The sequence below is a fragment of the Aptenodytes patagonicus genome, chromosome 6 (genome assembly GCF_965638725.1).
Source record: "Aptenodytes patagonicus chromosome 6, bAptPat1.pri.cur, whole genome shotgun sequence".
Lineage (NCBI taxonomy): Eukaryota > Metazoa > Chordata > Aves > Sphenisciformes > Spheniscidae > Aptenodytes > Aptenodytes patagonicus.
Window position 1 is genome coordinate 7,098,908 of NC_134954.1, and position 14,433 is coordinate 7,113,340.

General features: G+C 36.3%; 1 protein-coding gene across 1 annotated transcript in view; it reads right to left on the minus strand.

The window, feature by feature from the left end:
• Positions 1-14,433, minus strand: part of SLC9A9 (solute carrier family 9 member A9) — a 218,327-nt gene that overhangs the window by 160,142 nt on the left and 43,752 nt on the right. Inside the window, exon 5 of the mRNA XM_076341008.1 lies at positions 7,227-7,342. Within this exon, the coding sequence (XP_076197123.1) occupies positions 7,227-7,342 (116 nt within the window). The remainder of the gene's footprint in view (positions 1-7,226; positions 7,343-14,433) is intronic.

The window sequence follows — 14,433 nt, forward strand, 5'->3', positions numbered from 1 at the left end:
TGCTCATTCTAGTACATAATTGTGCAATTGACTCAATCCTCACAGCCCAGGAATCCCAAAGATTAGGAGTGCCTCTGGGATGCCGTGTTAACATCTGACATTTCAGGAATGAAAATTATATACTTTTACGTTGAGATGACTGCTGATAATTCACACAAAAACATGAACAGGTGATTATGCTTTGTCTTAATAACATTTCTTGGAACTTTGAAATCATTACTGATAACGTAATGGTTTCTTAAAATATCTGTGTAATCTAAAAATCAGTTTATAAACCCAAAATAGATTCTCAGTTCTCCTGTGAGATTTTATGACAAAGTGATCTCTGTTGATGTGTTAACTTCGAAGAATTTTGGAAGTGTTATTCTACAGAAGACAATTTAGGAGATGTGTGTAACTGAACATTTGCTGATATAGTTATATTTAAATTAGCTAGTTATATTTAACCATCCTGGTAACCTCACCCATCTACTCCCAGTGCAGTTATAATTTAAACTAGGAAAAGAGTTCTTTCCCCAGAAGAGCTCAAAGGTGCAGGAAGGAGTTTTATTGGCCAAAGATATTTTCTTGGTTCACCAATATCTATATTAAGGTTTTCGCTTGATTAGCAACACTGCCTTAACGTGCTAAATGTGGACCTAATTTAGCCTCCCATTCTTTGATATCATTGGCATAACAACAGACTTGTTTTCTTAAAACTATTTGCCACTTCCAGCTTTTGCTTATTAGCTAATTAGTTTGGGCTCACATTAATAGTCCCTGCAATAATGATAGAAGGAAAAGAAAATAGTAATCAAAGTCCAATGTACTGTTGGTATGTATGTGTAGCAGGCCAAGCCAATTAGACAGATGCCTACACATTCCTCTCCTTCCTCTTGCCTCCTAAGAAAACAACAGCTTTCTCTTCTTGCTTTCTCTCCCATCTCTACCCCCAAAATCTGACTTAAAATCTTTTCAAATGAAAGCAAAATAATGAAAAAAGCAACACAGCAATGCATCAATTGCCTCTTCTGAGAGAGACTCCCCAGTTCACCCAGTTCTCACAAAGTATCTTCCATTTCAAATGTTTCTCCCATTCCCAGTGGAGATTATTGGATCTTCTTTACAGCATTGCCTGTCCCTGACTGAAGAATTCTGGTCTCTGGAGGAAGAGAGACCTTGCTCTGTCCCTATGTTTGTCTGGCCCAAGACACAGCAAGCTTCAGCCATACCACTGCTGACAGATATTTATCTGATCTGTTTTTAAAGAACCGAAGTGATGCTGGTTCCACAAATCCCAAGGGAGATTAACCTGCTCTTCAGTATTCATACAATTTATAAGTGCAGTTATTCCTGAATGTCTAACCTGAATCTCCCCTCCTGCTCTTCAAGTCTGTAATTTCCATTCCTAGCCTAATGAGACATGAATAATTTGTCACGTTTATTCCCTTTTTCGTTCCAGCAACATTTTGCCTATTCCAAGACTCATTTCAGACATCTCCTCCCTAAACTGACTCACTTCTTTCAATCTTCTTCTTTCAGTAATGTTTTCTAGCCCTCTAATTGCTTCTAATCAGTCCATATCTTTCTTGAAATACAGTGCCCAAAATCAGATCCAAGTACTGTAGTTGACACTTGCTGTCAAGAAACAGAGTGAAAAGATGCTGTAGAACATGTATTAATAAATCCTGTTTTCCTTTTTTTGCTATGTATTGGTACTGATGACTCATTTTCAGGTTGTAAAGTTGAAATCCTTTTCAGCAGTGAATGCTCATTTCTTATCTTCTATCTATGAACTTGATTATTTCTAAGTGTAGCATTTATCTTGTTGATTTTAAATCATTGCAAGAATCATATTGAGTTCTAATCGTGTCCTTCAAAGTGTTTGCAATCTCCTCTCAGCACAGCATTATACATTAAAGAAGCATCCTCTATTGCATTAGCCAACTCATCAATGAAAATGTTAAATAGTATCTGCATAAGAACAGAGAACTGCATAATCTTTAGCACATCCACCCCATTTAAGAGTTCAATAAAACGTTTTCACCTTATTTTGCCAATCACTGTCTAGTCATTTCCTCAAGATCACATTTGCCTTCATTAATTACGAGAATCTATGGATATAGTTCAGAATGGGCATATTAAAGGGGATGCGATACTCTGCTATGGAAGCAAGTTAATTTAAATTACTCTCTGGATAGAATAATACTCTATGAATAGTCATCATTGCCCAAAGTAGTCACATCATGTTTTGTCAATGACGGATGACTTTAAAACTTAAGAGAATTGATTTAAAAAAATCAGTATTTGCTATCATATGCAACAGTAACATATCTAATCTGTGAGAACTTTGATATCTAAGTAAAGATCATAGATACTACATTGCAGTAAGTATGGCCTCCCTGGCTTTCTGAAGGCACTTTTGAGGAACAGTAAGTAGGGCTTGGTTTTTGTGCGGTAACTACTCAAAGACTTGTGTAATTCATTAGCTACAATATGTATTATAAAAATACCAAACTACTTTTCATGAAAGTACACAGCATTTCACCTCTTATTTCCACCTACGCATACGAGGCCAGAGATAGAGATAGGTAAAGAACTAGATGGCTAGAAGGGCAGGTAATTGGGAGACAGCAAACAAACATCTTTTGTAGCAGTAGAAAAGTGACACAAATAGAAAAAAAAAATGTATCGGAGCTTCTGACTCAGAAAGGGCTGTGAATGTCATTAAAAAATTCAGTGATGGGAAGCCTGAAATAATGAAGCAGCTAAGATTTTCTCAGTATTTGTGCCAACAGCAATCTGATTCACTTCTTTGACTTCATGGACTGAGGTAATATCTGTTAGATGCTAAGCCTAGCATGATTTGGGTTGTACCCAAGTCAGAGTAAGTGTCTGTGGAACTGGTTTGTGACAGATATCTTTTCACATATGTAGAAACAAATTGGCTCGTTATTAATTCCTGTAAAAATTATGTGTAACTGAAATATCAGCAAACTACAACAATCCCTAAGCTAACTGTATCCAGTACTTCTTTGCTGTTGTGTTTGAAAAGAGTAAGGAAGCTCAGAAAATAAATGAGACCATTATATAAAGTACTGGTATTATTGTACCTCAGTCTTCTTACTAGAACTATTAATATCTTTCATAGCTCATGGGCCTAAATTCTTTTAGGAGGGCAGTATCAAATGGGAAGAAAATAAGATGAGAGAAATCTCACTTATGTTTCCTATCCATTTTTCTCTAAAAATAACAATTCCAATTTTAATTATAGTCTCCTTTTCCTACTAATCAGTCACGCTACTCACAGAGTAGTTCAGTGGTGAATAAGAATAAAGCATAAAAATATTTTAATTAAAAACACATTTATAAACAGTCTTATATAACCAGTGTATAAAATGTATTACCTTGCTTCCTAATGCAAAATCCTTTGATTTTATGAGAAACAGAAACTGCTCTTTCTGATAAATATCCAATTTTATCAATAACAGCAGCAGTGCAACTCACATCTTCAGTTCAGCTGTAACCATAGTAACTTCAAATAGAGAAGAGCCTTGTGATTATCAATATGACCAAAGGTAAGGGAGTTCATATAGCTCAGAAATAGCTGTGCTTCAGCAAACCTCGTGAAGGTAAATCTGTTTTCTATGCTTGAAATGTCAGAAGTTAAAAAAACCCGAAGTGCTAAAGATACATGAAATGTCTTTGGATTGGAAGGTTATTGCACAGAATGTGTTAATAACAACAGCTAAGACAAACTGCCAAAGTTTGTCCTTTTCAGCTATTTATTTGTGGCTAAGGCAGAGGTCAAATCTTTTCATTCATGTGCCAGCTTTGTTCTGTCATTCACCTTATTCCATTACAACCACTGGTACCCTGAAGCAGCTTATTGCTGGGGCTTATTGCCGTGTCTGCTTTTTGACTGCAGAGGACAGTTGTTGTCAGAATATCCTTATCCGTGCTCACACGTGAGGCAGTTTCATTTTGCAGGTCTCTAATGCTCAGGGACCGAGAGCCGGGGGCTCCACTTCCCACACCAGCACCTTTTCCACAGTCTCTTTGCTGCTCTTGATGAATGATGTGTTCCTCCCAGAACAGAGGGAGGAACCGCTCCATCTCCTTTGAAGGGATCACACCAAAAAACTTCCAGAGTCAGGTTATATTAGAAATCAAAACACGATGCTAACACAAGGGAAACCCTTTCAACAGCGAAGCGGTGAAATCTGTGCTGTGTTAAGCAGATGAAATAATAAGAAGAGACGATTTCCCCAACTACATGATAAATGATACCTATTGATCAGAATAAAGGAAAATATAAATACTGGTCTGATGTTTTAAATCAAAGACTAATGAAGGGAGAATTTGGGAATTTTAAAATTCTGTTTCTTGGAAATAAAACCTCTCACCTGAAGTCTCGAAATGAGAAAATTTTTCTGCTGAAAATGATAAATTATCGGAAGGAGATATTTCCTGTAAAATGAATGATTCACTTGAAAGTAACCTTGCTTCGTCCCTAAAGTTTCCACCTTTTCTTTCTAAAGTCGTGAGAGTTTTTTGAGGCATCCCTAAGTATCACAGATGTTTAGGGATCACAGTCTATAATGCAAGACACAGTCCCAAGTATATCCAGTCATAAATTCAATTCTTAATCTTAGTTCAAGTGCTAGTTTTCTATAGAAGGGAACCCATAGCATATAAGAGCAATTCTTCTGAACTAATTTTATGCAGAAATCTCTGTATTGAAGATCTTCAAATACCCTTCAAAACTAAAACCTACAGAGTGCTATGACATTATTTCCTTCTTCCTAACAATATTAGCAACTTTTAGCTGGCATACATTTGTTTACTGCCCTGGTAGTACAATTCTTCATTTAACATGTAAACATCTACCAGTCATCTTTACTATTACAAATAAGGAACTCAATCAAAATGACTTCTGTCAAGTCAACAGATCAGTTTTTAACATCTTTTGAGACTTAATTGCTTTCCGCAGCCAAGGGAAATTAAATCTCTTTTTGAAATGAGCTTATAATCCTACACAGCGAAGAATTAAATGAAAAATCAGGTAGCAAATCTGACAGGAATTTATTATTTCATCTTAGGACAGTAATTTATTATTCTATCCTACTTCTATAACACTAACAACATTTTACCAGAGATTTCTTTTTTTTTTAAAGCTAGATATCACATATAAAATCATTAGACTGATTATTTTATGCCCTAGTATGTATCAGTCCTCCAGGGGACCATATTTTAACTGATTTTGGAATCCCAATGAGCTCTTTACATGGCTTGAGATATAATTCACCAGCAAATCCTACAACACAATGAAATATTTTCAGCAATGTCTACCATTTAATTAAGCAAAAATTCATTCAAAATTCTCTTAAGTCTTTGAGCGACTGAAATTTACAGATAAGATTAGTAAAAACATGAAACAGCTTAGAATATTGTGAATAGATAACAGAGGGAGCAAGACAACATGAAAAAAAATTCTTGGACATGCACAGACACTCTATATAAGCAGAAGAGTAATTAACAACAGTATTAATCAATGATAGTTTGTCACACTAGAAGTAGTTTTCTCTGCTGCAGTGTTAGTTTTTTAAGCCTATTTAAAACTCTGGGAAAAGTAATCCTTGTCACTTCTTATTCCTTCCAGTGCAAGAAGAGCTTCTCTTTTTTTTCTCATGATTGTTCCAGATTAATCAGTGGTGATTTCATACTATTATAATCAAAATCAGTGCGTTTGTCTTATATACTTCTCCTCATAAGTCAACACGTTCATTTGTGAAACTAAATAGTATTGGACTGGAAAATGGGAAAAGAAACTAAGCCAACTGCAAAACTCTATTCATAGCACAATCAAGAAATGGACTTGGAAGCTGTAAGCAACCTTTTATTCAATAAGCAATTTGTTTTCCAAGGTTTTCTTTGTGTTTTCAGTTTCTGTATTTTTCTCTTGCTCTGAGGATGGGCTCCAATCATGTGCTGAATCTTATTTAAAGTAGTTGGGTGATTAGTGGCAGCATATTGGGTGCTTGGATTGATTTGAGAATAACAATTTGATGCAGCTTTTACAGCGATCTTGCAACAACCAGTTTTGTGGAAATAAATTGTTTTACACCATATTTTTAAGCCATCAGAATGATAAATCACAAGCTCAAAGTCTTTTGTTAAATATTGAGGGTTCGTTTAAAGAATGGAACAAATTTGTAGAACAATGTTGCTTTTTGTCATTTCTTTTAATAGCCATGCATTTGAAAGATTTATTCATAAGTTTCTTAGAGAAGCTTCTCAGGGTAGTTAACATTAATGCAGCATGTCATGTGCATCACAAAATGCTTTCTGTTCCACTTGTTGTAACAGCTCAACTGAAAATTTTACAAAAATCCAGTGTACCCTTGCAGACTGTACTTTGTGTCTTTGTAGATAACATCAAAAAAATCCTTTTTTCACCTTCTCCTTCACTATTGTCCCACAGATGCAAAAAGCAGTACTTTCCTTTTAATATCAGAGTACTCTTATTAACGTTTTCAACGTAATAAAACCTGGACAAATCTATGAAACCTGGGCTAACTTTGAAGTTAGCCCTGTTTTGACTAGGAGGTTGGACTAGAAGACTTCCAGATGTCCCTTCAAATCTAAATGATTCTGTAATTCTGTGATTCCAAAATTCACTGAGTCTGTTTCCCAGACTTGGCTATTTACTGTAACTTTAGGCTTTAAATCTCACATCTGCAAATTCAAGTCAACCTGTTGGTATCTACCTTTTTAGAGCTGTATTTATCAAGATACACTGCATTCAAATTGTAAACTGATACCTTGTAAACAGTATTTATATGGCCAAATCTGAAAGCTACGTTCTCCATAACTTCAAACTGGGTTAGATCACACGAGTGCAATGTCTAAATTATTAACTGTGAGGCTCCAGCATTACAGCAGTTCTCATACCAGCAATGAACAGATAGGTGTCTTGAAGACTGGAGAACAACATTTTTCCAATCTCCCCAGCAAATTCATTTATAAAGTATGTGACTTAAACATAGGTAAACCAGTTACTAAAACAAACAGAAGGGATTTCTGGAGCCAATTTGCCTTATGATTATCAGAATATCAGACATTTAACAGCTATGGGAATAAAAAATCAGGAACAGAGACGTTGAACATTTCTATGGCACATGCAGTTGTTATGTTCTTTTTTACTCTTCTGACTTTTCAAAAAGTAATTTATTTTAAACAGTTACCTGGATCTGTGGCAGACATCAGTGATCCAAAAAATAAACAGTCAGTGAAATGGAATTCCCATCCTTTTAACTGGCCGATGTGTACCATGGCCTTCACAAAACCATACATTATCAACCTGTCAGGGGAAAGATAAGACAGGCATTCAGACAGAGTATGTAACGCTTGCGCTTAGTTTGCAGTATTAAGCAGGTTCTTCTCTTCAGCTTCATTTAAATAAACGTATCACGTGAATACTGAACATAAACTGCTATCATATAAAAATTCTATTTCCTATTTAACTGTTCAAGTATTGTATTGAAACGTCACAGACAATTCCAAAGCAAAGACTTTTCTGAATAATTGTTATCTGCCTGTAGCAGAGGACAATGCTTTTAGCTGTTTATTTTTCAAAAGGAAAGATAATGTAAGCTTAAGGAGACATTATTAAGACTAATTTGTCTAATGCAGAACATTTAAACAAAGGCAGTTCCACTGTCAGCTCTGTTGCTTGCTCTAATATTTCTAAATGAATTGTTTATTCTATCAGCTTTTAAATGTTAGCTGGATTCAAAGTTCCAGATAAGGTCTCCAAATGAGACAGATATTTAAGAACTCACAATGACAGTGAGGCAACAAAGTCACACTTCAAAATGCACTGCTAAATCCTCACAACATTTCACGGGAAATGTTATCATCGGTTTATATAACTAGGCAATGCTATCTGAGATGTGTATTCTAACAAGAATCTTGAAATAACTTGAAAAAAGGAATCCACTTGTTGTTAGAACCTGTAGCAGATTTTTAAATTTTTGTATGTTTCCAATCTAGTTAATCAAAACCCCATTGCCTTTTCCATAAACACAACACATAAATTGACAACTGTGCTCTTCTAACTACAGACTTTAAAAAAATCATTTGAACAGAGCTACATGCATTCACATACTTAGCTACATTTTGCCCTCGGCTATACTAGGATGTTTCTGAAGTCACATAAGTACAGAAGATCTGAGCGGCAGATAAAGTGCTACTAAACAAACAGCCTGAGAGTTAATTACAAATTGTTTTCAGATACTTTACCAAGCTGTAAATTTTCTGAAGTACAGTTAACTTATTACATGAAGAGGGAAGCAAATAGGTCACCACAGAATTCCCCAATGGTCCTAAGTATTTGTGTATGTATTTACATAAGCTGCCTAGCAAACAGTTAGCCACCAATTGTTCTAAAAGAATTTATCCAGCTGTGGGTCTCCTTGATTGATGAACTCCCTTTCTCTCCATTCCCAGAGAACAACAATTCAAGACCCTGCAGTGCAGTTAGTCTTTTTATCCCCAGCACAAGTATGTTTTCTTTAAGGGTTTGAGTTCTTCAAAGACTGACTGTGGTGCTGCTATCCTGATTTGCAATTGTCTCAAAAGTCAACAGTAATGGAAGTGAACATATGCGTGCCTTTTAGAAATAATTGCCCAACCCTGCTTGCAGTTTTGACCAGAGATACTCTTCTGACTCAGTTAAAAATATTTTAAAATAATAAATAAAATTAAATTTTGACTATCTGGCAGATTTGGACATGATAATTCTTTAAATACCCAGTGTAGACATCATCCTGGTCTTTAGCATTGTTTCTTATACATTACTCAATATTTTCAGTATGTCTCTGCTTACTGTCTGTACAAGGTTGCAGACAAACTGGACAAAATTGGATTCAGGAGTCTTTCATTGACATAGGAGGTCTAAGTTTGCCATAAAGTTTAGTACAGTAGAAGACTAACAGAACCTGGTCTTAGTTCACGTACCGTTCAATTCTTGGCTGCACTGCAAAGGGAAATAAAACTGAAGATCAGACTAAACAATGGTGCTGATTTAATCACTGAGATGTTAACCCTCATCCAGCAGAGAAAAGAGAACAGCAAACTCAGAATATTATGCTTTTTTTTTTTTTTTTTAAATTCCTGAACTACTTAATACATTTTGGTAATGCTAAAATGGCAAAGGTCCAATTTTTGAAACATAAACCCAACTAAGTACAGACATACATTTAGATTATGTGAGAAACGGCCGGTTTAAAGAAACCACAAGAATCTGTACTTGTACCTCCTCCATCGAACACATATGAAAATATGCACAGAAATAATTTCCTATTGTAAATTAACTTTTTAAACACACTGGTTTATCTTTTCTTTAAAAGCTGTATATTTTTAATGAAGGTAATACATTAAAGTGATCATTAATCATAATTTCTTGCTAGACACAGCCATAGAAAATGCAACCCCCCCTTCACTTTAAATAACTTTACAATAACTTTAAATAACTTTAAAACAGAAATAATTTATTTCATTTTCAATTATAATTTTCTAGTCATCCCAAAATTTGGTTTCTTGTCATCTTCTCCAAACTACACAAAAAGTTCATCTAGAGGCTATTTTGAAAACTAGAAATCAAAGGGCGGTTCTGAACTGGAGTAAGTTCTCTGATGTTTGTAAAATTAACAGAACTATGGCAGTTTATACCAGCTGACAGTTTGCTCTCAGGAAAATAATTTAAATTTATCGTAATACAGGATATACTCACACATACACTAAAAAAATGGGAATTTACCTTATTATATTTCTCTAGATATATCACAAGCTGGGTATGTCATGTGTTTAGTATTTTTTAAATTTACATTTTAAATAAAATTGCTTTTGTTATCCTGCATGTTACATCAGATGCTGTTCTCAGTTTTACAGATTAGAACTAAGAGAAATTCCAATTCTAAATCACAGGAGTTACTCTGCATTTTAGACTGGTAAAACTGAGATCAGACTCTAACCCTGTGTATTCCAGCTTGTAATTTTTTATTATTCAAAAATGTCACTCTGGCTTTATCACTGTCTTCAGTGACATATATAGTCTAATGACTTCAGTCTAATATATAGTCAAATTTAAACAATAAAGCAATTTATCTATGAGAAATGTTAATAACTCTTTTTAGAGTACTAGTTGATGATGTAGTGTGACTTTCTCACTACATATTGAAAAGTTGGATCTCAGCTGGATACTTCAGCTCCCAATGATAGTGATATTGAACATCATCCAGTACTACACAACATAACTGTTCTTAATGGAAACCCAGTGAGAAAAGCATACCCCAAGGACAGCAGGACTTTAATCCCAAGGAAACACCCTGCACTGATGTCCCCCTTGCTATTATAAACTAGAATTGAAAAAAATAGTCTTACTGATTTTTAGGGCTGCTGTCATTTCATTTGATACATCTAGGTTATTTTTAGCAAGTTTACACCCACCAAGTTTCAGCAAATCTGATTGCTTTTTTCATCTTCAACAATCCATTTAATATATATGTTATAAAAAAAATGATTAAAATATCTGTTAAAAAGTTGTAAATAAGTTGTCAGTGACTGAATTTCCTCCAGAATGTTCCTGTCCCACTAGAATGCATTCCCAACCCAGTGCTCACTGTTGACACAGAGTAGGCTATTGACACAAATCAAGTTAACGTTATTGGGAGCTCTGAATCTGTTTAGTAGGATGGTACTTCCATATTTCCGATTCCTGCCTGTGAAATCATCTGTTTTACTTTACTTTTTATTTTTTACTAATCTGGAATGCTAACTTCTATTTTTTATTCTTTTAGAATATCAAAACTGAGATCTTCAAGGCTGCATAAAGGAAATAGAAGCTGAGTTGCAAATCAATGTAACCCTAATTTCCAATGTGGCTTTGAAAATCTTTACCTTGCAAGTGTATTTTAAAGTTATTTTAATCCATACACTTTTTAAAATCTTGTTTTTAATCTATATTGTAAGTTCTTTGGGAAAGTGGTTGCCCCTTAAACTATGGGACCTTTATCTCTGTGTTCTACGTGATACTTCTCTGATAATAAACATTATAAAGAAACTATTTTCTGTATATGACTGGATTTTGCATTTATACTGCCAAGTGTGCATCATTTAGAATACTGTATTAGCCACTTGAGATAGTGTTCTTTTATTTTCCCAAAATGAAGTAGCAAGTAGTATTCTGTGGAACAAAAAGAATGAGGCACAGATCTATGAAAGAATTTAGGAGGCTTCTACTTAGGTTGAAAATCTGAATCCTCAGAGCTGCTGCCTTAGAGCCTTACTACACTTAATTTTCATCCATAAAGCCTCTTAACTCCCAACAGGTCTTTTTTGGGGGGCTTGTCCAGCACTATGTAATGCATGTACTGGTTGTCTAAAGATCCTTTGGGATTCACAAACTAGTGAATGACCTGTCTTGCCAGTGAGGTCTGTTAGAGAGATGCTGAGACCTGGCCCTCACAAAACCCAAAGCTGAAGGAAAAAGAGGTGGTTCCACTTTGCAGTCCCTTTTTACTCAACTCTAATAGAAAGACATGTGAGCCTCAGATTCAAAACCCTGCTTCACCGTGTTCACCTTCATTTTTCCTAGATACTAAGAACACGCCAAAGAGAGACTCTAGGTTTCCAGTGCCTAGAAGCTGCTCCACCTTGTTTATCATTAGCCATTATTCATTAAACTAAACAGCTAGAAAGTGCATGAATGTGAAAGTGTGACGTGGTATCAGGTGATTTGTGTCCTCATCTTGAGTGATGGAAGTCTGAGCTTCAGCCTACCCTTTGAACTCTAAGGTTTTTTTTCCTCTCTGTCCCTCTAGCTTCGTATAGGTAACTTGAAGCTATGAATTCTGCTAGGCGACAAAGTGTCTCAAACCATGTCTTTTTTGCATCTAGGAATGTATGACTGCTCAAGGAGCTACATACAATCAATACAGAGCAGGGAATTGATTTGGGGTTGCTCCACCCCCTTATCAACTTCTTATTGTCATGAATAAATATGCAAATTCAGCAATTTATTTGTGCGATCAGAAACTACATGATTAGAAACATTATACTTTAGCAAGAAATGGCAAGTAAATTGATCAGTAATAAACAGTCGCTGAAGACTTCTCAGTTGGACTTAGTGATGGTTTGGTACTGCAAACAATATTTGTGAATAAATGATTTGGTCATGGGCTAGGGAAGAGATTGTCCCCCTGTACTCAGCACTGATGACGCCGCACCTCAAATACTGTGTTCAGTTTTGGGCCCCTCACTACAAGAAGGACGTTGAGGTGCTGAGGCGTGTCCAGAGAAGGGCAACAAGGCTGGTGAGGGGTCTGGAGAACAAGTCTCATGAGGAGCGGCTGAGGGAACTGGGGTTGTTTAGCCTGGAGAAAAGGAGGCTCAGGGGAGACCTTGTTGCGCTCTACCACTACCTGAGAGGAGGTTGTAGTGAGCTGGGTGATGGTCTCTTCTCCCAAGTAACAAGCGATAGGACAAGAGGAAACGGCCTCAAGTTGCGCCAGGGGAGGTTTAGTTTGAGTATTAGGAAAAATTTCTTCACTGAAAGGGTTGTCAAGCACTGGGACAGGCTGCCCAGGGAAGTGGTTGAGTCACCATCCCTGGAAGTATTTAAAAAACGTGTAGATGTGGTGCTTAGGGATGGTTTAGTGGTGGACTTGGCAGCGTTAGGTTTATGGTTAAGGGTCTTTTCCAACCTAAATGATTCTATGATTTGGAATATTAATTTGGGATATTAATAAAGTAATACAATAGAAAAATAAAACTCAGATTAGCTTTGCTGCAGGAGAGCTGACATTTTCTACACCCAAACATAATTTTTTTGAAAGTGCGGGGAGGAGCCCATCAAGCTAGAGCAAGTATTTTGCCACTTCAACAGGAAAAGAAAAAAACAGTAATGTAATGAAACACAGGAGAATTCAGAATTTTCCAGATTATGCAAGTCTGGCACTTACAAAGTGCCTCATCTCTAAAAAATGCTACATACAATGCTGTCATTACACAATAGAGGAGATACCATATAAATATTTGACTTGCTGAAGTAAGAATCATCTTCTGGGAAACTGAGCTTTAACTACCATAATTTCCAGTATGAATCGACAAGTAGACCACATAAAATCTCGGTACAACAATGCAAAATAAACTTTAGACCGACAAAAAATCAAAGTAAATGACAGACACTGAAGAACCAGAACAAAAACTCTACAAGGCTTTAATGATTCTGAGCATTGGGTTGTCCTTACATTTTTGAAGCTGGACTGAATTAAAGCTTGCCTGTGTGATAAAAGGGGGAAGAATCTCCATGTGTGAAAGGTCCACGTTTTCTACTACCACAGTTCTGCTGCTACTAACCTTTTATTGCCATGCGTTGAGGAAAGGAGTTTGGAGAGCACATTGGCTGTCTGGGTACTGCTGGAAGTTTCCAGTGAAGTTATTTATGAAGCTGCTCTCTAGGAAGGCTACTCTGGGATTGGGACATTCTTGAACTAGCTGCTGTTTAAATGTAGAGGAAAAAAAAAAAGAGCCCTCTCCTAAGGACTTTACAGAGTAATTACTACACAAGAAACTATCTAGATGCTCAGGAAGAGCTTTAGATGCAGCTCAACAAAAGCCTATTTTCTGCAAGAGTTTCCTTTAGCAACAGCTGGTTTTAAGAAGGGATCTAAAAAGAGAGAGTGAAATTGCTTTGGGGTTTTTTGAGAAGCTCTTGTCAGAAAGTCCTAAATAGTAAAACTTCTATCCAGCATACTGCTAGTAGAAGGGAGATAATTTGTCGTTTTAAAGTAGAGGCAAGCAGGGTATGTCTGATGCAGAATAGAATGGGGAGGCTGGAGGAAAGATGCAAAGAAAGAAGCTGTCAAGCGGCTGGGAGAACGATTTTAACATGTGTTGTGAATAGCCACAAACGGGATCAGACCACATCTGTGAAGGAAAAAGATACTGGAGTCATCAAGAGAGGAAAGACGAAAGCCTGGCAAGAGTTTTAGCTGTATAGGTGGATGAGAAAGGCCACATAAGAAGCATGTCAGTAAGCAGCATACCCGACATCTAAACACACAACAAAAGGCTGTACTATACCTAAATGTAGCTGGTTAAAAACCAGCCCAAGTTACCAGCATTTCTGGGAACAGAAGACAACATGGTGTCCAAAAGAACTGTTGAGAGGGGCTATATATGCATGAAAGTGAACGAAGGGGGACAAGATGACAATGACAGGCAGGCTACCTTGGCGTAACATAGCTTAGGTACATGTGAGGTAAGACAAATACAAGTTGAAATAAATCCTACAAATCTCTCGTGGTAAAAATATGCCTGAATGGTGCAGTCAGGTGAGAAAACTTGTGCTGAGCTTTGCTTCCTAAAAAATCCTGGCCAAATCCTCGG